This window comes from Coregonus clupeaformis, chromosome 21 (assembly GCF_020615455.1).
Source record: "Coregonus clupeaformis isolate EN_2021a chromosome 21, ASM2061545v1, whole genome shotgun sequence".
NCBI classification, from domain to species: Eukaryota; Metazoa; Chordata; class Actinopteri; order Salmoniformes; family Salmonidae; genus Coregonus; species Coregonus clupeaformis.
Window position 1 is genome coordinate 20,193,040 of NC_059212.1, and position 26,497 is coordinate 20,219,536.

Consider the following 26,497-nt stretch of genomic DNA (forward strand, 5'->3'; position numbering starts at 1 on the left):
CACACCAATTTTTTTAGTTAGCCGAAGTCTACGCCCCTTCGACGGTGATTGGTCAACAGTAGGGATTCTTCAATTAAGTGTTTGTTGTCATTTCATGCACATTTTTTCACTTGAGAAATACTGCACCAAACATACTAGTTACAGTGCATTCGGAAAGTTTGCAGACCCCTTCACTTTTACCACATTTTGTTATGTTACAGCCTTATTCTAAAATGAATGAAATAGTTTTTTCCCCTCATCAATCTACACACAATACCCAATAATTACAAAGCAAAAACTGTTTTTTATAAATTTTTGCTAATTTATAAATAAAAAACCCTGAAAGATCACATTTACATAAGTATTCAGACCCTTTACTCAGTATTTTGTTGAAGCACCTTTGGCAGCGGTTACAGCCTCGAGTCTTCTTGGGTATGACGTGACAAGCTTAGCACACCTGTATTTGGGGAGTTTCTCCCATTCTTCTCTGCAGATCCTCTCAAGCTCTGTCAGGTTGGATGGGGAGCATTGCTGCACAACCATATTCAGGTCTCTCCAGAGATGTTCGATCAGGTTCAAGTCCGGGCTCTGGCTGGGCCTCTCAAGGACATTCAGAGACTTGTACCAAAGCCACTCTTGCGTTGTCTTGTCTGTGTGCTTAGGGTCGTTGTCCTGTTGGAAGGTGAACCTTCGCCCCCAGTCTGAGGCCCTGAGCACTCTGGAGCAGGTTTTCATCATGGATCTCTGTACTTTAGTCCGTTCATCTTTCCATCGATCCTGACTAGTTTCCTAGTCCCTGCCGCTGAAAAACATCCCCACAGCATGATGCTGCCACCACCATGCTTCACCGTAGGGATGGTGCCAAGTTTCCTCCAGACGTGACGCTTGGCATTCAGGCCAAAGAGTTCAATCTTGGTTTCATCAGACCAGAGAATCTTGTTTCTCATGGTCTGAGAGTCCTTTAGGTGCTGTCATGTGCCTTTTACTGAGGAGTGGCTTCCGACTGGCCACTAACATAAAGGCGTGATTGGTGGAGTGCTGCAGAGATGGTTGTCCTTCTGGAAGGTTCTCCCATCCCACAGAGGAACTCTGGAGCTCTGTCAGAGTGACCATCGGATTCTTGGTCACCTCCCTGACCAAGGCACTTTTCCCCCGATTGCTCAGTTTGGGGAAGAGTTTTGGTGGTTCCAAACTTCTTCCATTTAAGAATGATGGAGGCCACTGTGTTCTTGGGGACCTTCAATGCTGCAGAATTTATTTGGTACCCTTCCCCAGATATGTGCCTCGACACAATGCTGTCTCGGAGCTCTACGGACAATTCCTTGACCTCATGGCTTGGTTTTTGCTCTGACATGCACTGTCAACTGTGGGACCTTATATAGACAGGTGTGTGCCTTTCCAAATCATATCCAATAAATTGAATTTACCACTGGTGGACTCCAATCAAGTTGTAGAAACATCTCAAGGATGATCAATGGAAACAGGATGAACCTGAGCTCAATTTCGAGTCTCATAGCAAAGGGTCTGAATACTTAATACCCCATAATGACAAAGCAAAAATAGGTTTTTAGAAATTCTTGCAAATGTATTAAAAATTAAAAACAGAAATACCTTATTTACATGTGTGTAGATTGATAAGTTTTAAAGAAACTAAAAATCAATTTTAGAATAAAGCTGTAATGTAACAAAATGTGGAAAAAGTGAAGGGGTCTGAATACTTTCCAAATGCACTGTAGATGTAAAATTGCTCGACTTAGATCTCCTCTGCAAAAACGTCCAAAATTAATGACAGATTTCTTGAGTTATCTTAGATTAATTCAGACTATTTTGAGAATGTGTATACTGGCTACAGCATCGCAAGATGGACAAACAGGATCAGGTCCCCATGTCCACATAATCTTATTAATTATGGTCTTAAAGGTTCAGCTGATCCTAGATCAGCAATGGGCACAGATATGTGTCAGTATCTGACTGGCTCTGCTGAACTGATTAAATGATCTGTAATCCACTGTCTCTCCCTACTCTGGCAGAATACAATTGGGGCCCTCTGTTTGATGGATAATCAATGGGGTTGATATATTACAGTAAATCTAGTCTGGTGACATGCTAACATCCAACGGAATTGCCATTATGTATTATTGATGATCTTGTTGAGGAGAGGCCATGAGTCTATGTACCGGAAAAAGCATTTAATCATGAATTTAGTATTCATTGTACATTTCCGTTTAGTCTTAGTTTGAATAGGATTGTAACATTCATTTTGAAATATAAGTGAGAAATTCAGTATACATTTTAAATTGTTTACAATAACTTTACGATTAGATATGAACAGATACTAGGCTTCCGAGCAGCGCTACAGGACTGAAGGTCCCCCAGAAAACATATAGATGACTGGGTCATCTAAAATTAAATTAAATGTGCAGATGTAATTGATAGTAATGCAATGACAAGTGCTTGACCTGACATAAGAGGCCAAGGTGAGTTCAGGTTGTGTTGGACAGATCCTGGGACGCCATTGAGGCTCATTGTTTCCTTCCAGCTGCTTCCACTGTTTACCACAGCCTCAACTATCAACAAGAGAAAGGTTTTGCCCTCTAATGTTTTTACCAGTCAGGCGGCCATGGGACTGAATGAGCCAGCCAAATAGGAAGTGTAATTAGCACTCATGGTCAAGAGGGAACGTTAGTAGCCAGAGACAAAAGGGGTCAGAGTTCTGCAACCCCGGGTAGGAAGGAGGTAGCAATAATAAGCACCCATTCCCTTCCTGCAGTTTGGGTGGAGTGGGGAGACGTAGCCCCTGGCCTTTCTGGGCTCCAAATGGCCACTAAAGTCCCCCAGACCAGAGCAAACCCATAGCAAACCCAGCATTCTCAGACACTATTGTGGCACCAATCTGCGTCATCTAGAAGGGTTTTGACCTAATCGGCCTCAGATACCTGGGGACGCCCAATAGCAAATTACCCGTGGCAGTAGAAGACAAGCAGAGATAACCTAAAAAGGTTATTGCGAATACTACCCATCATGCTTTCATGTTACTGAACCTACAACACTACAGATGGATAAGCAAGCAATTCTTCATATATCAAATTAAGATGAGTAGATGCAGGTTTAAAGGGGACGTTCACCTAAAATACATTTAAAAAATATTTTCTCTTCTTTTGTTGGTTGTTGTTGATTGACCCAGTTTTAAAGTCCATATTTTGGTTATTTGGTTAGTTCCAGCAGCATCTGTCTACTAGCGCACCTCTGGGCAGGGCTAACTGTAAATAGGTGGACATTTCCACCCCACAGTTAGTCAAGTTAGCCAGCTAGGTAGCTAGAGTTATTTACATTTATTTACAGTAAACCAAGTTAGATATCACTCCTACACTCTTTTGCTAAATACCAGTAACAATGCTTCATGAACATTTTGTCGATTGTGACGTATCCACTTACATAGCATATTCAAGCCTGCTTGCAATTTGCACAATGCATAGCACACACCTGTGTGAACCCACTCTATTACATGGATAATGTAAATTAAAGTCAGTACTTTTGATGAGTTTCATTTATTTATATAAAATCAGCAACATCTGCAGTTTTGATGTCTCTATCTCAGATATTTTCAATGGAAAGAGTCAAAGAGACTATGTTGTCCAGTGTGGCGGAGTGTGCCAAAGTGGAATCAGACCAGAACACAGACATACAATCTCCCCATGGCTTCTCTCAATGTGAATTGGAGGTCCAACTGTCCTGACTGGAAAAACACTTTATGTTAATTAAACAAAGGATTTCCTTTAGACAGGATAGAGGTCTCCCGTACTGAACTCTACCATATATTAGTTGGCAACCAGTCAAACCACTTTACGTATTTAAAATGTTTGAATTAACAATTTGTTCCCTTTGGCATTATTTCCAACAGGATGTTTGCCACCAACATTTCTCAGTCGTTCTACTGTTCTACTTTAATTGTGCTTAATGTAGTTAAATTTGATTCAGGAATTGAACAGGATGTGCTAATTTTATAGAATAACGCCGTGCAAATGGTTTCTGGGTAGTTTTCGAGATTCCTTTGAGACTAATTGAAATGGAACTGACCCTAACCTTAGCCTAGCACAAACAGTCATGTAGTACGCAATGGATGATCCTCTGTAGCTCTGTTGGTAGAGCATTGTTCTTGCAATGCTAGGATAGTGAGTTTGATTCGCAGGGCCACCTATACATAAACAAAATGTATGCATGCATGACTGTAAGTTGGTTTGGATAAAAGTGTTGGCTAAATATCTGGTTTGGCATGCTCCTAGACTTAATTTAAGCATGTTACTTTTATTTAGCAGACACTCTTATCCAGAGTGACTTACAGGAGCAATTAGGGTTAAGTTCCTTGCTCAAGGGCACATCGACAGATTTTTCACCTAGTCGGCTCAGGGATTAGAACCAGCGCCCTTTCGGTTACTGGCACAACGCTCTTAACCACTAAGCTACCTGCCGCCCCATTGAGGACACAATGCTGTTTTAGACTGATAAAGTTAGTGTTTGTATTATTGGGCAAGAGGTTGCTGGGATGCTCTTTCCAGTAGTTTATATATCCCATAGACACAGCAATAACAAAAGAAAACATTGTTTGATGTCCAAGGCTATTTTAGGGTCTGGTTTTGGGGAAAGGACATACTGAAGATTTGATGGATCCTTCCGCCTCTCAATGTTGTTTCGTGTTCTTTGTAAGTGTATGGAAATATGTGGTCTGTAGCCAACCCAGGGGGTATTGTTCATGTTGGGTTTTGTATACACTGGTGTTTGTATCTTTCCCTCCCATCCGCTCCAATTGGTCTGACAGGTTGGCAGATAAACATAAACATCTTGGTCGGATAAAATTGTCTTCCAGTAAATTATGTCTGTAATGTTACAAGGGGGAGGGACTGTCAGCAGTGAGACTATTGTACTCACAATGGCTGACGCAAATGGGGACAAACAATTCATATCCGTCATGGATGGGGTACATGTTTTTTTTCTGAAATCAGTGGTGTGAAATTCAAAGTAGTACCTTAAACATTGAGGTCATCACACTTCATTCATAGAACCGGGGTTACAATAAGTATCCCTTCATTTTTTTAATAGAAGTATATACAGTACATTAAAAACAGCTTATTTATGACTTTTATGCCTTTCTCCTGACTAAATCAACATATTCAAATAACATATATTCGTGTCTGTTTACCAATGGCATTCAAGCCCCCAAAAAGTCTAAAAATGTAATACATGTCACAGTAGAAGCAGATCTTCTTTTATGATATATTACAATGCAGCTGCTGCTGGTAGAAATTATATTATACATACACTGAGTGTACAAAACATTAAGGACACCTTCCTAACACTGAGTTGCAGAACAGCCTTAATTCGTCAGGGCATGGACTCTACAAGGTGTCGAAAACTTTCCACAGGGATGCTGGCCCATGTTGATTCCAATGCTTCCCACAGCTGTGTCAAGTTAGCTGAATGTCCTTTGGGTGGTAGACCATTCTTGATACACATGGGAAACTGTTGAGGGTGAAAAACCCAGAAGCGTTGCAGTTCTTGACACAAACCGGTGCTCTTGGCACCTACTACCATACCCCATTCAAAGGCACTTAAATATTTTGTTTTGCCCCTTCACCCTCTGAATGCTGCACATACACAATCCATGTCTCAATTGTTTCAAGGCTTAAAAATCCTTCTTTAACCTGTCTCCTCCCACTCATCTACACTGATTGAAGTGGATTTAACAAGTGACATCAATAATGGATAATAGCTTTCACCTTGATTCACCTGGTCAGTCTATGTCATGGAAAGAGCCGGTGTCCTTAATGTTTTGTACACTCAGTGTATATTGACATACCAGAACTCAATATGAGGAGACTGGGTTTTATAGCAGAGGGTCCCATTTCTTCTCCATTTTCCTCGGTGAGATTTCATGGATTACCCAGATACTCTGCAGATAAGAAGAAATAACAGAAATACTTGTTCAGTTCATTGTACTGCAGTGTCATAATTAAATGTTCTCTCAGCCATGTTTAATTAAAAGGTCAAGAAACCTGGTGATTTTCAGCACAAACACATTTATTTACGGATCACTTTGCTGTACAGGGGGTTTGAACTCACTCTGAGCCGGAGTTGGGGTTGAAATACTGCTGCAGCTCTCGTAAGTGTTGATTGATATTTGCTGTGGAAACAACAGAACAACAACATTAGCCATTGCCCATAGCATATCACAGTCTTTATAAGAAGTGATGATCCTCTGTAGCTCAATTGGTAGAGCATGGCGCTTGTAACGCCAGGGTAGTGGGTTTGATCCCCGGGACCACCCATATGTAAAAATGTATGCACACGTGACTGTAAGTCGCTTTGGATAAAAGTGTCTGCTAAATGGCATATTATTATTATTATTATTATGTTTATATCAAGCCTTGATACTAGTATGTCTTACCTAAACTGTAACCGTTGGAGCTGCCCATGCCTGGTCCGTTCTTCTTTGCACCACCTGATGATGACAACGCACTTGACCCGGCACCACCCAATCCTGTCCCGCCTGACCCCCTAGTACCCACTCCTGTTGCACTTGACCCTGCCCCACCCATTCCTGTGTTGCCAAACCCTGTATTGCTGTTTCCTGTTGCAGATGCACCCCACCCACCGGTTCCTGCCCCCAATCCTGTTCCAGCAGTTGACCCCCTGTTACCGTGCCCTGTTGCACTCGACCCTACCCCGCCCATCCCTGTGTTACCCATTGCAACCCACCCTCCTGTCCCGTCTCTCCCTATTCCACCTGGCCCTACTTTACCTGTCCCTAACGCACCCGATCCAGTAGAACTTGAACTTAACCCTGTTCGGCCCATTCCAATATTACCAAATGGATTAGTTGAGTCTGGCTTGTTACCCGTCGCTAGTCCACCTGCACTACCAAACGGATTTGAAACCATCCCAGTTGAACCTATTCCAGTCAACCCAAACCCTCTTGAGCTTGACCCTGCCCCGCCAAATGCATTCCCAGTTGAGCTCGGTCCACCCATCCCAGGTCGGCTGCTACCCCAGGGCACAGACTGACCTGGTACAGACATCCCTGGGCTACCCATGCTGGTCTGAAACATAATAAGACAAAGAGAATAATGTTAGGTGAAAATACTGTCATAAAATATAAGAATGAGTTATACATTATTTATAATTACAGATAATAATAGCACAAACAAAGCATATAACTTAAGATTACTTCCGTTACCGCGGTTCTATGAGAATATATGTGAGCTATCTCACTATGGCAGTGGTTCTCAATCCTGGTCCTGTGGACCCAAAGGGGTGCACATTTTTGTTTTTGCATTAGCACTACACACCTGATTCAAATCATCAAAGCTTGGGCTTTCAAAGCTAAGGCGGCAGGTAGCCTAGCGGTTAAGAACATTGGGCCAGTAACCAAAAAGTCGCTGGTTTGAATCCTAGGTGAAAAATCTGTTGATTTGCCCTCAAGCAAGACACTTAATCCTAATTGTACCTGTAAGTTGCTCTGGATAAGAGTGTCTGCTGAATGACTAAAATGTAAAAAAATAAAATAATGTAAAGGATGATGAGTTGCTTATTTGTATCAGCTTTGTAGTGCTAAGACAAAAATGTGCACCCCAGGATTGAAAACTGCTGCACTATGTCCACAAGCTTGAAGTAAGCAATCACACAGTGTCTGTGTCAGACAGGTTGAGTTGTGAATGAGGTGAGCCCCTCTCCTCCATAAAGGGAGTCGCCCGCCAACTGGTCATTATTGCACTTTTGCGAGCAGGGAAAAGCGGTGAGACATCTCACTCATTCTCATAGAACTGGTGTCACGATCGTCGGATGTAGAGGACCAAGGCGCAGCGTGGAAGGTGAACATACTTATTTATTAAATGATACACGAACAAAACAACAAATCGATACGTGACGTCCACAGGTGCAAACCACAAACCAACACGGAACAAGATCCCACAAACACTGTGGGAAAACCACCTGACTAAATATGGTTCCCAATCAGAGACAACCAGCAACAGCTGATACTCGTTGCCTCTGATTGAGAACCACTCTGGCCAACATAGATATACAAAAACTAGACTAGACACAACGAGCACAAAACATAAACTCTACACACCCTGGCTCAACTTAAAAGAGTCCCTAGAGCCAGGGCGTGACAGTACCCCCTAAAGGCGCGGACTGCGACCGCGCCTAAACATCACCCGAACAGGGAGGGCTGGGTGGGCATTCCTCCTCGGAGGCGGTTCCGGCTCCGGGCTTGACCACCACCCTCTACAAACCCCCCCGTAGTGCCCCTGGTCTGGTCTAGCCCCACTGGCTGGAGCTGGACTGGACGTCGGTGGAGCGGATTGCTCAGGCTCCGGTGTGGAGCAGCTGACCGGTACCTGACCAGGCACCGGTGAAACGGGCACGGGCTGGCGATGCGCACCACAGGTTTGGTGCGGGGAGCAGGAACAGGCCGGACCAGGCTGGCGACGCGCACCATTGGCTTGGTGCGGGGAGCAGGAACAGGCCGGACCAGGCTGGCGACGCGCACCATAGGCTTGGCGCGATGGACAGGAACAGGCCGGACCGTACTGGGAACACACACCACTGGCCTTACACGGGGATCAGGAACGGGCCGGACCGGACTGGCAACACACTTCCGTACCTCTCGCCGTGCCTCTACATTTTCCTTCCCTCTATACAACAATGGCTCCCGTAACCCGGTGGCCTTCTCTCTTCGTCCACCAACTCGCCCCTTATCTGCCTCCAGTGGCCCCGTCGTCCCTGCCATGTGCCCCCCCCTAAAAATTTATTGGGGGTGCCCCTCGCCTGTCCGACGACTGCCCGGTTGGCGCCGCTTCTCCTTTCCTGCCTGGGCACGCTGCTTGGTCCTGTATTGGTGGGATCTTCTGTCACGATCGTCGGATATAGAGGACCAAGGCGCAGCGTGGAAGGTGAACATACTTATTTATTAAATGATACACGAACAAAACAACAAATCGATACGTGACGTCCACAGGTGCAAAACACGGAACAAGATCCCACAAACACTGTGGGAAAACCACCTGACTAAATATGGTTCCCAATCAGAGACAACCAGCAACAGCTGATACTCGTTGCCTCTGATTGAGAACCACTCTGGCCAACATAGATATACAAAAACTAGACTAGACACAACGAGCACAAAACATAAACTCTACACACCCTGGCTCAACTTAAAAGAGTCCCTAGAGCCAGGGCGTGACAACTGGGGATACGTAAGTAACCTTAAGTTCTATTTCAAATACTTGTTTTGATGTCTCACTATGGGATAGGGCCAACTCCCGTAACGCAGACATGCTCTCCGAAGCAAGGGTAGTTCCAACAGCATCACCCCTCAGAGACTCCGACACTGAGTGCCGTTTTAACAAGAGTGAACATTTCCTCAGCCGCTCATTCCAATAGTGAAAGTAGAGCTGACAAGTGCCCGAATGCATGAACCAAGCGCAGGTAGGAACGGGACGAAGAAAAAACACCAGAGCGTGGTAGACTTGAGATAGCTGTCTTTCTTTTTCCTCGGACCAGAAAGTACGAGTAATGGAATACTGTACTGACTGTCGTATAGCTCGATAGAAATCGTTTATTATCAACAGAGCTAGTTGCCATAAGATTTCCCCCAGAAGATCCAGAGAAACCCAGTGGGTTACGGCTTGAACCACAGAAACCTGTTTCCCTGTTTGTCATATGAAAACGCGGAATAGTGTCAGTTCTCTTCCCTGCCTTACCCACATAGAGTGATGGCACCTCCTGGTGGTAATACCGAGGAGGTGCCCACTTGAGCCTGTTTAAACTGTGTTGCTCGCGCAATAGACAGTCGATAAGGCAAGGGAAATGGGGAGCCATGGTTAAAAGTAGAAGAGACCGGAGGGAGAATGGACATGCTGACTGTTGTCCTGGCTTAAAACCTGATAAGGTGCCGAGGGGATAGCCGAAGGGGGGGAATGGCACTTGGGGATAAGAGTGTACATCCCCCATTTTCGCATGTGAGTGAAGACACAAAAAAGCACTGTTACACAGGGAAGACGTTGTTTCCCCCAACGTAGACGTGCCTCCCTGAGGCAAAGGGATGGCTTACGTTAAACCAGAGAGGGAGAGGATAGGGCAAGAAAGCCGGAGGCTTTGCACACTATCCTCCTCTGCCACAAAGGGCTGTGCCCTAGGTTGTCCGACCAACGTAGACGTGCGCCCCCCCACTCCCCCGAGTGGAAGGCAAAGGGTGGCTATTTGAAGAATATTAAAATATATTTTGATTTGTTTAACACTTTTTTGGTCACTACATGGTTCCATATGTGTTATTTTATAGTGTTGATGTCTTCACTATTATTCTACAATGTAGAAAATAGTAAAAATAAAGAAAAACCCTGGAATAAGTAGGTGTGTCCAAACTCTTGACTGATACTGTACATGTAGCAACTGAAATAGACTATTCACCACCCGCCCACTGTTTATTCTGTCTAGATCTAAAGGTCGGCTACAGGTGGAAATTAACATTATACCTGCCATACACTTGTCATGCACTGTGCTCTTCCACTACGACTCTATCATAGTCCGTCCCTTGCATCCCCAAAACATTTGTAGTACAGTTTAAATTTTGCTATTACAGTCCTTGGCCTTTCTGTAGCCTACGATGTTTTCAAATATTTGATTTTGTGTTGGCATTGGATGGGACAACCTTTTTTCTCTCATAAATATATTTATTTCTATATACAGTATACCCATTTTAATCAGAGCTGGACGCAGTATTGGACTATGGCATCTGACCACAGAGCTAGTATGCACTTGGTTTCTATTTAAGACCATGATCTTAATTCAACTGGCTGATGTGAGTTTTTTGAGAGGGCGGGACAACCGTGATGTTGGCAAAATGTATACACTTTGGTTTGGATTCGTTTACATTTCAAGGATATCCATACAAAATGTATTTTAATCACAATCAGATCACAATGCATCTTTTGTCTACACAAATGTGGGCACAATCAGAATGTGGACAAGATCTGTTATCCATCCACTGTGTCTGCATTGTGACCAGATTTCCTGTTCCCTTCCTTCATGGAAATTATTTCACAGCTATTCTTTCCCTTTAAGAGTGTGCTCCTAATCACAGCTCGTTACCTGTATAAAAGACACCTGGGAGCCAGAAATCTTTCTGATTGAGAGGGGGTCAAATACTTATTTCCCTCATTAAAATGCAAATCAATTTATAACATTTTTGACATGCGTTTTTCTGGATTTTTTTGTTGTTATTCTGTCCCTCACTGTTCAAATAAACCTACGATTAAAATGATAGACTGATCATTTCTTTGTCAATGGGCAAACATACAAAATCAGCAGGGGATCAAATACTTTTTTCCCTCACTGTATTTATTGTAAAACACATACTGATGTAATCAGTCAATGGTGCCACCTGTCAATGATTTTAGAGGGTGGAAAAAATTATGATTGAAATGGTTTCTCTGTCCATATCTGTCTACACTTGTAAGATATCCAGACACAATGTGTGTCTGACTACCTCCGGAGGTGGGCAGGATGATCTGATCACAATCAGATCACAATGTGTCTTTTGATTGTCTACACCTGTCAAAAAAATTGGGCACAATCCGAATGTGGACAAAATCAGGACAAAGGACGCAAGTTAGAACCAGGTATAAACAGGGCTTTAGACTGATAGACTATATTGACCTGTGGTATAACTAGGGAGCAGAAAAGCATAGTGCATAAGGGAAGTACCAAAACACCTTGATATAGGGAATGTGCATGCAAGCAGATGCAGAAATGTGGTTAGGATGGAAGAAATTATATAGTAAAACCTGCAAAGATGCACTACCCTCCCCTGTGCCCAATAAAAAAAACACACAACCCTTCCCAAAGAAAAAACAAAAGTTAGACAACCCTCCCCTATTTTGGACCACGCCCCCACCTGGGTAAATTTCGTCTCTTAGTTGAATGCATTGACTGTAAGTCGCTCTGGATAAGAGTGTCTGCTAAATGATCATACACAGAGATATATTTATTGAAGAAAAATCTGCCCATTACTTAAATAGATTTTCTTTTTTAAATGCTTGTATTAAATTAAGCCAATTTAGTGCAATGTAAAGCACTACATCCTATCAAGTATAGGTTTCATTTTCAACTAATGTATTTTCCTAGAAATAATTGTCATAGTAAATCTCATTTACATGATTAGATCTTTTGACCAATGTCTCAAGTCCATCCCTACACCAATGACATAAACCATTTCTGGCCTCAGTTTGACTTCTAAATCATTTTCTGTGTATATTTATCGCCACTTATCTCTGACCTGGATGAAAGCCCAGTACTAAACCACACAATAGATCTTCCCTTACCTTGGAGCCACAGTTGGCCAGGGAGGTGTTGAGGTTCCTGATCTTGTCGTTGAGGATTTTGATCTCGCCCTCCTTCACCTTCATCGCTGTCTCCCCCAGCTCCTTGTCCCCCTGCAACCTCCTGCGGTCCATCAGCAGCTTCTCCATCTCTCGATCGTATTTCTCCTGGGTCTTCTGCAGCGTTTCTTGGTGCCCCAGGGCCATGGCGCTGCGGTTGAGGCTGCACCAGCGGTAGTCCTCGGCCAGCCGGTCTTTCTCCGCCTGCAACCAGGCGCTGCGGCCCTGGATCTCTGACACCTGGGTGCCCACGTTGTCCAGGTAGTGCTGGAACTTGGTCTCCACCTCGCGGGACAGACTGGTGCAGTTGTTGCGGATCTGGTCCAGGTGGTCGCGCTGCTTCTCGCAGGTGAGCAGGAAGGGGCTGACTTTGGGCAGGAGTGTGTCGATTTTCAACAGGAAGGCTTTGGAGACGTTGGAGATGCCGCTCAGGGATTGGACGAAGTCCTCCTTGCACTTCTTCCTGTAGCTCTCCAACTGTGTCTGCAGGGAGGTCTTGTCCCTCCGGAGGGAGATGGCCTCCAGGGTGAGAGTGTCCCGGTCCCTGGCTGTGTTGTCTATCTCAATCCTCATGAACTGCACCGTCTGACTAAAGTTGGTGCTCACTAGCTTTAGCAATTGCTCCAGCCGCTGGACCTGGTTTTCTTGCATATTGTTGTTGTTGCCTTTAAACGTTTTTGAAGAAGAAAAAGAAGAATGAAAATGTTTTATGTTAATACTTCTGAACAACGATCAGATTTGATCCTGAATTCAATCCGAGGAGCACTGTCAAAAATGCGCCTTTTAAAGGCAATGTTCCTGCATTGCAGAGATCATATTCACAGTAAACACTGCAGATGTGGGCTCAACAAAAAATTCCCTTTAAACCAAACAAGGCGGCTTGGATTGAACCCCAGCCCTGTGTTGGTTTTAAGTGAATTCAGAATGACGAATAAATCATTTAAATGATAATTTCACTATTTGTATTCTTACTACAACAACAAGCATTTTCCAAAAACTGTGAAGACAAAAAATCATTGCAAAGTTGTAATTTGCACCTTGCTTATTCTTGTCCAAAGAAGTACCAGTTAGGAAAGCTAGGTATAGGAAAGCTCATCTGTGAATTATAAGGATGAGATTCTGTGTGGACGTTTGAACATGTGTAACACTAGTGCAGAGTAGAGCAATGAAAGCATTGGTTCGTCTTACAGTTGTCTTACCATTTGGTGGCATCGCTGGTGTCATGGGTCTGGAGCATCGGTTCATGCTAAGTTGAATCTGACAGCTTTTCTTATCATTATCACACTGAATCTGTGGATATTAATAACAGATATGCATCACATTTTGTCAGCCAAATAACATTTGAGTGAAAGTTTCACCCACTATATACAGTACATGCACATTATTGTTGACACTTATTTTATACATCTATTTTATACAACTGACAAACTTAAATCTGAACATAACTAGTGATTGTTAATGTTTATGACTGTAGTAACACTGTTTTAACCTTTTCAGGTATATATTTGCTGAAATGAACGGATATAATGATTGCTGAAATAATGTATATGATATGCATAATAGACCTGAATATAGTGTGTTTTTTGTTAGGTGTGTTGTTTCATGTTCAATTACACTCAAATCAAAAATAATGTAGCATGTTTTATTTGTCTATCCACTAATACAACTAAACTGACATTTTAATATTCAATAAACCAATTACTGTGACCCCACTGTATGTATTGTACTGATGTCGTTGTGTTGAATATAAAAAATGAACCATTCTCTAAAGTATTTCAAAATATCTAAAACATCCACCACAACCCTCTAGCATTGATCTCTGAACCAGTCTCAGCTCTTACCGCTTGGTCTCTGAGATTGGTGATGAATATGCCAGACCTGTTTGCCATTTGACGCAGATTCATCATCTCCCTGTTGTTGCGCATCTTGTCAGTCTGAGTGGCATTCAGGAGAAGCGTCAGGTTCTTTCCATGCTGCCGGAGGTTCATGTTGTTAATGGAGAGCCGGTTGAAGCTCTTCTCCAGGTCTTGGACCCGGCTCTCGGCTGCCGCGTCCAGGGACCTCCCGTAGACCAGGAAGAGAATGAGGCCGACGATGATGAGCGACTGGATCAGAGAGGAGAAGAAAAACAGAACCTTCATGTAGTAGCCGCAGCTCTTCCCTCTGGGCTTCTGGATCTTCCTCCTGGCCTCCAAGCCAAACTTGGCCTGGGAGTAGCTGCTGTTGTACATGGGTGCTCAGCCTCTGAGGCACAGAACAGTACAGCACACCCTTACTGAGAAACAGCCAAGCCCAGACAGAACTAAGACGGTTCAAATGGGTTCCACTTCTTGAGGACCAAATGAAATACCAAATAAATAGAAAAGATGTGAGATATCTTAGGCAAGCAACCAAACTCAGTCCCTGGTAGTGGAGTGGTTTGGAGATAGTATCTGACTTAAGTGACACAGTGGCAGCCCAAACAGCACTCTCCTAAGCGTTGTGTGAGAGTGAGAAGACAGGATTGTGTAAACATCGTCAGGAGTTTTATAAACGCCTCGCCACACTTCCCATTCTGGGAACTCCTTCCTGATCCCCTCCCCACCCCTGGACATCATGTCAGGGGTTAACATAACATTACGCACACACAAACACATACATATAACATCATGCACAAACACACACGCACACGCACACACACACACACACACACACACACACACACACACACACACACACACACACACACACACACACACACACACACACACACACACACACACACAGGAGGTGGTTCAGACCATACTCACACATTGTTTTTAACCCCTGGCCCCCTGTGGTGTCAGCCGCCCCTTTGTTTGACAACATATCAGCACATGTGACAAGAGATGGTGGTCCTGAAATTACATGCTCCAAAGAGGGGAAGAGATAATAATCTTAGGAAAAGTCTTCGGGTATAACAGTCCTAAGTACTATTTAATAAGGTGTACCTACACTGTACCAGTATATGTACCTAACATAGGTTTTAGGGACTCAATCAAGGGTTTTTCTTTATTTTACAATTTTTTACATTGTAGAATAATAGTGAAGACATCAAAACTATGACATAACACATATGGAATCATGTAGTAAACAAAAAAGTGTTAAACAAATCAAAATATATAAACAAATCAAAATATTTGAGATTCTTCAAATAGCCACCCTTTGCCTTGATGATAGCGTTGCACACTCTTGGCATTCTCTCAACCAGCTTCACCTGGAATGCTTTTCCAACAGTCTTGAAAGAGTTCCCAAATATGCTGAGCACTTGTTGGCTGCTTTTCCTTCAATCTGTGGTCCGACTCATCCCAAACCATCTCAATTGGGTTGAGGTCAGGGGATTGTGGAGGCCAGGTCATCTGATGCAGCACTAAAACATTCTAAATAAATCACAGGCAGTGTCACCAGCAAAGCCCCCCCCCACACCATAACACCGCCTCCTCAATGCTTTATGGTGGGAAATACACATGCGGAGATCATCCGTTCACCCACACCGCGTTTAATAAAGACACAGTGGTTGGAACAAAAAATCTCAAATTTGGACTCCAGACAAAAAGACACATTTTCACCGGTCTAATGTCCATTGCTCGTGTTTCTTGGCCCATGCAGGTCTCTACTTATTATTGGTGTCCTTTAGTAGTGGTTTCTTTGCAGCAATACGACCATGAAGGACTGATTCACACAGTCCCCTCTGAACAGTTGATGTTGAGATGTGTCTGTTACTTGAACTCTGTGAAGCATTTATTTGGGCTGCAATTTCTGAGGCTGGTAACTCTAATGAACTTATCCTCTGCAGCAGAGGTAACTCTGGGTCTTCCATTCCTGTGGCAGTCCAAATGAGAGCCAGTTTCATCATAGCGGTTGACGGTTTTTGCGACTGCACTTGAAGAAACTTTCCGGATTGACTGACCTTCATGTCTTAAAGTAATGATGCACTGTCGTTTCTCTTTGCTTATTTGAGCTGTTCTTGCCATAATATGGACTTGGTCTTTAACCAAATAGGGCTATCTTCTGTATACCTTGTCACAACACAACTGATTGGCTCAAACGCATTAAGAAGGAAAGAAATTCCACAAATTAACTTTTAAGAAGGCACACCTGTTAATTGAAATGCATTCCAGGTGACTACCGCATGAAGCTGGTTGAGAGAATGCCAAGAGTGTGCAGAGCTGTCATCAAGGCAAAGGGTGGCTATTTGAACAATCTCAAATATAAAATATATTTTGATTTGTTTAACACTGAATTGGTTACTACATTATTCCATATGTGTTATTTCATAGTTTTGATGTCTTCACTATTATTCTACAATGCAGAAAATAGTAAAAATAAAGAAAAACCCTCGAATGAGTAGGTGTGTCCAAACTTTTGACTGTTACTGTACATGTTCACACTCTTGACATTAACCATTGTTCTGACCTTTGTTCTGACCTTTGTTCTGACCATTGTGCTGACCATTGTTCTGAAGATATAATTTGTTCTGAAGATTTGATCTGTATATATTATCTTCCTCCATAACTGCCTTTCTCAAAATGACACATTGTAAAGACCTAATTTCCCAAAACAATACCAAATTTTTTATGGGATCATGAACATAGTTTCCGGTCCACGGCTTCACTAGTTAAGTGACAGGACAATAGTAGGCCTACACGTTGTTCCACAAAAATCCTCATCAAAAATCAGAGCCAGCAAGCCTTTGATACTGTGCGTCTCAACCCAACTTGCTGACGTGGGCAGCCATTGTTGCCGTGCCAACCCCCGTCTTTAGAGGAAGCAGTAATTCATCAAGGTATTAGAATTGGCCATTTCCGAGTTTTTACCATCAGGACAGATCACAGATAAAGCTTGGGAACAAAAGCAGGATATCAGGGACAAACACAGAAGTACACACAAAATGTTGAATATTGAGAGTGAATTGGGTTGTTTATTTGGAGCATAAACAAACGGTATTCTGGTCAATGCTGTTAGAATAGAATTTGGGTTTGGACCACGTGCGTAATAAAACGTGCATCCCCTTGGTTACCTGTCTCCTAGAATTCTATTCTGGCGACTCAACTCCTTCACTCTAATGTTGTAGACAGCCCTTTAGGACTATCACAGAACATGTTATAGTTTTCAGCCTATAGTTTCCACCTAGGAATACAGAGAAGGAACTGCCAGATGTGTCATAATAGCCCAGAAGTAAAGCCGCACTGGGAGCCAAACTTAAAATGGAATACATTGAATACATGGAGCAGGGTAAAAAATCGAATTAAAACACGATTTAAATGTATTTTCGGAAGGGCTGTGGTCCCCATTCAATTAATACATTAAATATATACAGTGCCTTCAGAAAGTATTCACACCCAATGTTTCCTCTAAACTGCACATGCGCGGGCACGCAGCTCCCCAGGGACTGGCACTCAGAAGAAAATCAGCCTATGCAGAGAAGCACGAGATTAAATTTCACTCAACTTTCTAGTGTTTTCCCCGTTAGTTAACACTATCAACTTTTCCCTTTACTGTGGGAATAGTGATCGAATCACTGCAATATTAGCCACTTTCAACGCAACATACCGAAACAAAACAAACTATGCAAGACATTTCCTTTTTTTACCCTTTTCGGAGGACAAATATATATATTTTTTTTATTACAGCTTTTCTGCTACATATACATACATTTTACATACATGGTACTTTTATATAAAGCTGTCATATAACAATAATCAATTACCAAACATAAACTCTTTAATCCCACCCCTCAGCCACTCTCATCCAATGTCCCCCTGTAGCTCAGTTGGTAGAGCATGGCGCTTGCAACGCCAGGGTTGTGGGTTTGATTCCCACGGGGGGCCAGTATGAAAAAAAAGAAATGTATGCACTCACTTAACTGTAAGTTCCTCTGGATAAGAGCGTCTGCTAAATGACAAAATTTTTAATATCACCATAGACCCCTCTCGTTTGGTTTCCATGTGCCATTTATTTTTCAATTGTGCTGTGATGATTTACATACATTTTCAACCTTTCTAATCGTATAGTATCCACAGAGTGTGAGCTAAAGATGAAAACCTTTCCTACGAGTATTATTATATTATTTATTGACTGACTATGGCTTTCCAAATTGCCCAACACTGCTATTTGTAAGGTTAATTTTAAGTGAATGTTGTGATTTTTTAACCATTCTTGGACCTGTGACCAGAAACAAGCTACATAGGGGCAATACCAGAACAAATGATCTAGTGATTCTGTCTCTTCGCAGCAGAATCTAGTCGGAATCTAAAGCAAAAATCCAGAAAATCACATTGTATGATTTTTAATAATTCATTTGCATTTTATTGCATGACATAAGTATTTGATACATCAGAAAAGCAGAACTTAATATTTGGTACAGAAACCTTTGTTTGCAATTACAGAGATCATACGTTTCTTGTAGGTCTTGACCAGGTTTGCACACACTGCAGCAGGGATATTGGCCCACTCCTCCATACAGACCTTCTCCAGATCCTTCAGGTTTCGGGGCTGTCGCTGGGCAATACGGACTTTCAGCTCCCCTCCAAAGATTTTCTATTGGGTTCAGGTCTGGAGACTGGCTAGGCCACTCCAGGACCTTGAGATGCTTCTTACGGAGCCACTCCTTAGTTGCCCTGGCTGTGTGTTTCGGGTCGTTGTCATGCTGGAAGACCCAGCCACGACCCATCTTCAATGCTCTTACTGAGGGAAGGAGGTTGTTGGCCAAGATCTGGCGATACATGGCCCCATCCATCCTCCCCTCAATACGGTGCAGTCGTCCTGTCCCCTTTGCAGAAAAGCATCCCCAAAGAATGATGTTTCCACCTCCATGCTTCACGGTTGGGATGGTGTTCTTGGGGTTGTACTCATCCTTCTTCTTCCTCCAAACACGGCGAGTGGAGTTTAGACCATCTTTTCACTCCCTCCTCTCTACATTTTCTTCCTCTGTTTCTGCTGCTAAAGCCACTTTCTACCACTCTAAATTCCAAGCATCTGCCTCTAACCCTCGGAAGCTCTTTGTCACCTTCTCCTCCCTGATGAATCCCCCCCTCCTCCCTCTCTGTGGATGACTTCGTCAACCATTTTGAAAAGAAGGTTGACGACATCCGATCCTCGTTTGTTAAGTCAAATGACACCGCCGGTCCTGCTCACACTGCCCTACCCTATGCTTTGACTTCTTTCTCCCCTCTCTCTCCAGAATAAATCTTGCGACTTGTGACGGCCGGCCGCCCAACAACCTGCCCGCTTGACCCTATCCCCTCCTCTCTTCTGCAGACCATTCCCGGAGACCTTCTCCCTTACCTCACCTCGCTCATCAACTCATCCTTGACCGCTGGCTATGTCCCTTCCGTCTTCAAGAGAGCGAGAGTTGCACCCCTTCTCAAAAAACCTACACTCGATCCCTCCGATGTCAACAACTACAGACCAGTATCCCTTCTTTCTTTTCTCTCCAAAACTCTTGAGCGTCCTGTCTTTAGCCAACTCTCTTGCTATCTCTCTCAGAATGACCTTCTTGATCCAAACCAGTCAGGTTTCAAGACTGGTCATTCAACTGAAACTGCTCTTCTCTGTGTTACGGAGGCTCTCCGCACTGCTAAAGCTAACTCTCTCTCCTCTGCTCTCGTCCTTCTAGACCTATCTGCTGCTTTTGATACTATGAACCATCAGATCCTCCTCTCCACCCTCTCCGAGTTGGGCATCTCAGGCGCGGCTCACTCTTGGATTGCGTCCTACCTGACAGGTCGCTCCTACCAGGTGGTGTTGCGAGAATCTGTCTCCGCACCACGTGCTCTCACCACTGGTGTCCCCCAGGGCTCAGTTCTAGGCCCTCTCCTATTCTCGCTATACACCAAGTCACTTGGGTCTGTCATATCCTCACATGGCCTCTCCTATCATAGCTACGCAGACGACACACAATTAATCTTCTCCTTTCCCCCTTCTGATAACCAGGTGGCGAATCGCATCTCTGCGTGTCTGGCTGACATATCAGTGTGGATGACGGATCACCATCTCAAGCTGAACGTCGGCAAGACGGAGCTGCTCTTCCTCCCGGGGAAGGACTGCCCGTTCCATGATCTCACCATCACGGTTGACAACTCTGTTGTGTCCTCCTCCCAGAGCGCAAAGAGCTTTGGCGTGACCCTGGACAACACCCTGTCGTTCTCCGTTAACATCAAGGTGGTGACCCGATCCTATAGGTTCATGCTCTACAACATTCGCAGAGTACGACCCTGCCTTACACAGGAAGCGGCACAGGTCCTAATCCAGGCACTTGTCATCTCCCGTCTGGACTACTGCAACTCGCTGTTGGCTGGGCTCCCTGCCTGTGCCATTAAACCCCTACAACTCATCCAGAACGCCGCAGCCCGTCTGGTGTTCAACCTTCCCAAGTTCTCTCACGTCACCCCGATCCTCCGCACACTCCACTGGCTTCCAGTTGAAGCTCGCATCTGCTACAAGACCATAGTGCTTGCCTACGGAGCTGTGAGGGGAACGGCACCTCCGTACCTTCAGGCTCTGATCAGTCCCTACACCCAAACGAGGGCATTGCGTTCATCCACCTCTGGCCTGCTGGCCCCCCTACCTCTGCGGAAGCACAGTTCCCGCTCAGCCCAGTCAAAACTGTTCGCTGCTCTGGCACCCCAATGGTGGAACAAGCTCCCTCACAACGCCAGGTTAGCGGAGTCACTCACCACCTTCTGGAGACACTTGAAACCCCACCTCTTTAAGGGATACCTGGGATAGGATAAAGTAATCCTTCTACCCCCCTTACCCCACCCCCCAAATTTTTTTATAATAATAATAATAATAATTGTAAAGTGGTTGTCCCACTGGCTATCATAAGGTGAATGTGTAACAGATCAAAGAATTACAGATTTTTGCAACCGTTCATTTTCTATTTTTTATTTTATTTTGTGAGTTGATTTCACCAAAATATTGTATTGTTCAGCATTTCGTGTAGTCTACAGATATTGGGAGAGTTAATTGTGTAAGTGCGCCCTCTAGAGTTGGTTTGGTTATATGCGGAGGGAGGTCATGCTTTTCTCAGTCTGCATTGTACTCGGCTGGGAGAGGTATGTGTTCACTTCGGCGTGATATAAACTTGATATACCTGTTAAAACTAAAACGTTTCAGTGCACATAGTAACTTGTATGTATATTATATGATGAGTGTACGTACATTTAATCAAGCTGTGTCGTGAATTTAGCCATTTTTGAGAGTTGAGAAATTGCTAACTTAGCTAACCTCGTGTTCTGTTTAGCTGTAAGTTAGCAATCGTCATTCTATCCTCTTGTGTTGAAGCCCACGTTGTTCTTTTTATGTTAGGTGGATTCTGGTCGAGGGTAGAGTTTTGAACATTTTCTCTCCTTGATGTTGAACAGATTGAGAGAGTTGTACACAATAAAGTGCCTTCAAGTACGCCAGTGTCTTGTCTTCAGTGCACCGGAACACAACGCAGTAGTCGGCAACGAGCAGACCGCGCCGGCTACATTGGTGCCGTGACCCGGATTATCTTCGCTTCAGATCATCGCCAGGGTGATCGCCGGTGGTTGCTGTGACGAGTAGGAACCTCTTCGGAACGTTACAAGTATAAGGGCAAACATTAATGTGTAAATTGTAGCTCTTAATTGCTTACCTCAGCTACTTCTATCATTTTACAAATTTTTTTCTTCATATTCACATGTTCTGGTGATTCACATATCATTACCATAGTCTATTACAACTTTCTATTTTTTTTTTTAAATGGCTGATGGTAAGGATGCGCAAACACCATTTAGTGTTGGAGATGCTGCAGGGGTAAGCCTGGGGAGGGGCAGGTTTATGAGTATGGTGGAGAGCACGCCGGTTAGGGGTGCTGGTATACTAGGCAGACCTGTACTCTCGTCCACACGCTTACGCACTGATGAATATTCCCCCGCACCACACATGCGTAGCATAAGAGATGCTCCAGACATTGCCAGCAGCGTTAGTTCAGTGGGCCGTCCTGCATTTTCATACACTCACACCCAAACAGATGAACATTCTCCACGTCAGCCAGTGTCTAGTTCACATGTGAGTTCTGCAGACCTAGGGAGTCTCATCACACAGTTAGCTCATGAAATAGGAGAGAACATTGCTAGCCAATTACAGAGATCTGTTGGTAGTGCAGATAACCAAACCACTCCTACGCCTAGCCTGAACTTAGGATATGGACAGTCTGATTTGAACATGACAGGAGTAAAGTTAGTCATGAAGACAGATGTCAAAGAGCCGCCGTACTTCAGGGGTGATGGAACAGACAAACACACAGTGCATGAGTGGGAAGAGATTATGAGCGTTTACCTGAATAAGAGGGGTGTACACCCGCAAGAGCACTCCCAGGAGATAATGTCAAGACTAATGGGAAAGGCTAGAGACATTGTTAAAGTTACCCTGCGCAGTATGCCATCGCTGCAGCCAGCTGAGAACTCCAAGCTCGTCTTTGATATTCTGAAACAACATTTCAGTGAGTTAACCTACTCCTCTATGCCTTTAGCAGATTTCTATAACACACTTCCTCTGGCCGGAGAAAGTCCCATGGATTATTGGATACGCTTGAACAAGGCTGTGGATGTCGCAGATGAGTGTCTGAGAAGGCAGGGGCGAAACATTGAGGACCCCTCTCACGAAGTCACAATGATGCTGGTGAAACACTGTCCCGACCCCGCTCTTGCAAGTGTCCTAAAGTGCAAAACAGCTGAAAAGTGGACAGCAAATGAGATTCAGGAACACCTCGTTGAACATCAGAGAGAGGCTAGAACAATGTGTCAAGCCAAATCTTATCGGCCAAAGAACATTGGTGCACATGCTCAGGCATTAACCACAGAGACAGTCGCTGCTGAAAACCCAACAGACCTTACTGGTTACCCAAAGGCAATGGGGCTTCCATCCTCTCCTCAGACAGAGAGCATCTGCATGCAGTCTCTCATTGGCTTGCTGAACCGTGTGCTAGAGCAGACGGCACACACAACAGCAGTCGTGCCACCAAGCAGGGGGCCAGCAGCCATTGTTCAGAGTAGATGTAAAGTCTGTCAGTCTGCCGAACATTCAACTACTGCACACTGTAGACAGGCGAACCTCTGTATGGGCTGTTACAAGCCCGGCCACTGGAAGAGAGAATGCCAACAGCGCCGGCCAAGAATTAACGCTCAGCCACAGGTAGCGCACACACCACCTAACTCTGAGCAAGTTGGAGACAGTTTAAACTAGATAGCTCACATACGGAAAGGGGATGTGTGAGCGTTGAAGATTCAACCCTTGAAGAAAGTGAAGAATTGAAGGAGATGTATGTCAATGTCTGTAAAGCAATGTCTGATAATTGCACGGTAATTGTTCAGAATATTCACAGAGTTGAGACGTTCAGTGAGTTATTTCAGGCACCGGTGACAGTTAATGGCTGTGCTCAGTTGCAAGGGCTCCTCGATACAGGCTCAATGGCCTGCACGATAAGTGAAGAGGCAGAGCAGAGACTACTATCGGATAGCGTCTTGACCCCACATCAAGAACTCTCACAGCATATCATCCTTGTTGGCTGTGGAGGAGTACAAGTGCGCCCCAAGTGCATGTATGACATGGAACTAAGTCTGTATGGGGTAAAGTGCATGGTCCCAGTTCTGGTGATCACTGGTCAGAAAGACGACATAATAGTAGGCACCAACATGTTGAAACGTGTACTGCATCAGCTGAAAAACGAGAACAGTTATTGGACACTTATCTCGAGCAACACAAAAGGGTCTCCAGATGGCGAACAGTTTCTAGAAATGATGACCAGTCTCACAAGATGGAGGGGTGAAGATGTTCCAGGAAAAGTAGGGACAGTGAAGCTAACTCAGGCGGTGACTCTCCTTCCCAAACAAGAGTACCTGCTGTGGGGAAGACTGCCAAGTAATATACCCAAGTCACCTGGGAGTACAGTTATGGTGGAGCCTACAACCTCCAGGTGTGTGCCTCGGGGCATTATGGTGGGGAGAGTGGTAACACCGCTATGGGGAGATGGCTGGACTCCCATGAAAATCACTAATATCTCAGACAAACCACTCACACTGAAAAGGAACAGCAAGCTTGCGGACGTCTCTACTTGGGTTGCAGCTGAAGATCTCACACTGTTCCAGGGTTCCTGTCAGAGTGATGCTGGCTCTGTTGGAGTGACTCATGTGAAACAGGACGACAACGGTGACCTGAAAGACAGACTGCAGAAGTCTGGTCTAGGAAATGTCGACATTGATCATTGTGAAGCGAGCCCCTCCACCAAGCTCCAACTTGTGACATTGCTGGAGAAATATCAGGATATATTTTCAAAGCATAATCTTGACTGTGGAGAAGCCAAGGGCTTTGCCCATAGGATCCGCCTCACTGACGACCGTCCCTTCCGTCTTCCATATCGCAGAGTGCCGCCAGCCCACTATCAAAAGCTGCGCCAAGTTCTCACCGAGATGGAGGAACAGGAAATCATACGGAAATCAATGAGTGAATATGCTTCTCCACTCGTGATGGTTTGGAAGAAAAATGGCGACCTCCGGATATGCACAGGCTTTCGATGGCTGAATGCAAGAACTATCAAGGATGCTCATCCTTTGCCCCATCAATCGGACTGCTTGGCTGCCCTTGGCGGTAATGCTGTCTTCAGCACCATGGACCTCACGTCTGGATTTTATAACTTGCCCATGCATGAGGAGGACAAAAAAGTATACCGCCTTCACAACACCATTAGGCCTGCACGAGTATAACAGAATGCCACAGGGGCTTTGCAACAGTCCAGCGTCCTTCATGAGGATGATGCTGAGTATCTTTGGCGATCTTAACTTCAGCAGTCTCTTGTGCTACCTAGATGATCTCTTGATATTTGCCCCCAATGAACAGCAGGCCCTCAGCAGATTAGAGGTTGTTTTCCAGAGGCTACGGGAGCACAATCCAAAGTTGAGTCCAAAAAAATGCCATTTGTTGCGGAGATCTGTGAAGTTTCTCGGACACATCGTTGACAGTGACGGTGTTGCTGTTGACCCAGAGAAGGTCGAGGTCATCACCAAAATGTCAAAGAGGGACTTGATGGAAGATGATGGCTGCACTCCTTCAGTTCGCAGAGTGAAGTCGTTCCTGGGGATGGTATTTTATTACCAACACTACATACCAAATTGCTCCTCCATCGCAAAACCCCTGTTTGCTCTCACAGCTGGCCAGAAACGGAGAGGAAAGGCCGGGAAGTACAGTCAGAATGCGGGAGTCTACAGAAAGCTCAAACCTGCGGATTGGACCCTTGACTGCGATTCCGCTTTCGCCGGCCTTAAGGAGAAGCTCCTGAATTGTGTGGTCCTTAGCCATCCAGACTTTTCTAAGCCCTTGGTTTTGTCCATTGATGCGTCTCTTGATGGCCTTGGGGCAGTTCTGTCCCAGATACCAGAAGGAGAAACGAAGGCACGCCCGATCGCCTTTGCCAGCAAGACCCTCACTGGCTCACAACAGAGGTATCCTGCTCACCGACTGGAGTTCTTGGCGCTCAAATGGAGTGTTTGTGAAAAATTCAGCCACTGGTTGAAAGGCCACACTTTTACAGTGTGGACCGACAATAATCCTTTGACCTATATAATGACCAAACCAAAACTTGACGCTTGCGAACAGAGGTGGGTGGCAAAGCTTTCCCCCTACACCTTCAGTATCAAACACATTCCTGGGGTAAAGAACATTGTGGCAGATGCCCTGAGTAGAGATCCGTTTGCTAAATCAGTGAGCCAAAGGTTGATCAGTGAGCCCTATGGAAGTCTTTTGGCCGAGGCGGAGGGAACCAAAGAGGAGAAAGTCCAAGATCTCTTCCGGAGTAAGACCCAGTGTCTCCAGGCACTTGATGCAGAGTGCTGTGTAACTATGGACCCCACTCAAGACAGGCTGGCCAGCAGTCAAGAACCCTCTCATGTGAAATCTGCTTGTGAAGCTCATGTAGAGTGGGAAAGGGGAGCAGAGATAAGAGCAACACAGTTTCTCAATGTTCTTCCCCAGGCGGTGCCCTCAGAACAAGACACACTTCCAGCCCTCTCCATCGGCGAGCTGAGGCACAGCCAGGAAATAGA

The 26,497-nt window shown here is 44.6% G+C and overlaps 1 protein-coding gene across 1 annotated transcript; it reads right to left on the reverse strand.

Moving 5' to 3' along the window:
- Positions 1-5,752: 5,752 nt before the first annotated feature.
- On the reverse strand, positions 5,753-14,897 carry LOC121535044 (keratin, type II cytoskeletal 2 epidermal). The gene is made up of 6 exons (XM_041841729.2): positions 14,255-14,897; positions 13,613-13,703; positions 12,357-13,078; positions 6,422-7,073; positions 6,097-6,157; positions 5,753-5,926 (listed from the first exon to the last, which is right to left on the reverse strand). Exons 1-6 carry the CDS (start codon positions 14,642-14,644, stop codon positions 5,914-5,916), a joined length of 1,929 nt encoding a protein of 642 aa, XP_041697663.1. The 5' UTR covers positions 14,645-14,897; the 3' UTR covers positions 5,753-5,913.
- Positions 14,898-26,497: the final 11,600 nt, after the last annotated feature.

What these genes read in the sequence shown, in the direction of transcription:
- LOC121535044 (XM_041841729.2), bottom strand. Translation starts at nt 14,644, where the DNA reads ATGTACAACAGCAGCTACTCCCAGGCCAAGTTTGGCTTGGAGGCCAGG. An exon ending in ACCAGCGATGCCACCAAATG is followed by an intron (nt 13,079 to 13,612) that starts GTAAGACAACTG and finishes AAACGTTTAAAG; the next exon opens with GCAACAACAACAATATGCAA. An exon ending in CTCCAACGGTTACAGTTTAG is followed by an intron (nt 6,158 to 6,421) that starts GTAAGACATACT and finishes TTGTTTCCACAG; the next exon opens with CAAATATCAATCAACACTTA.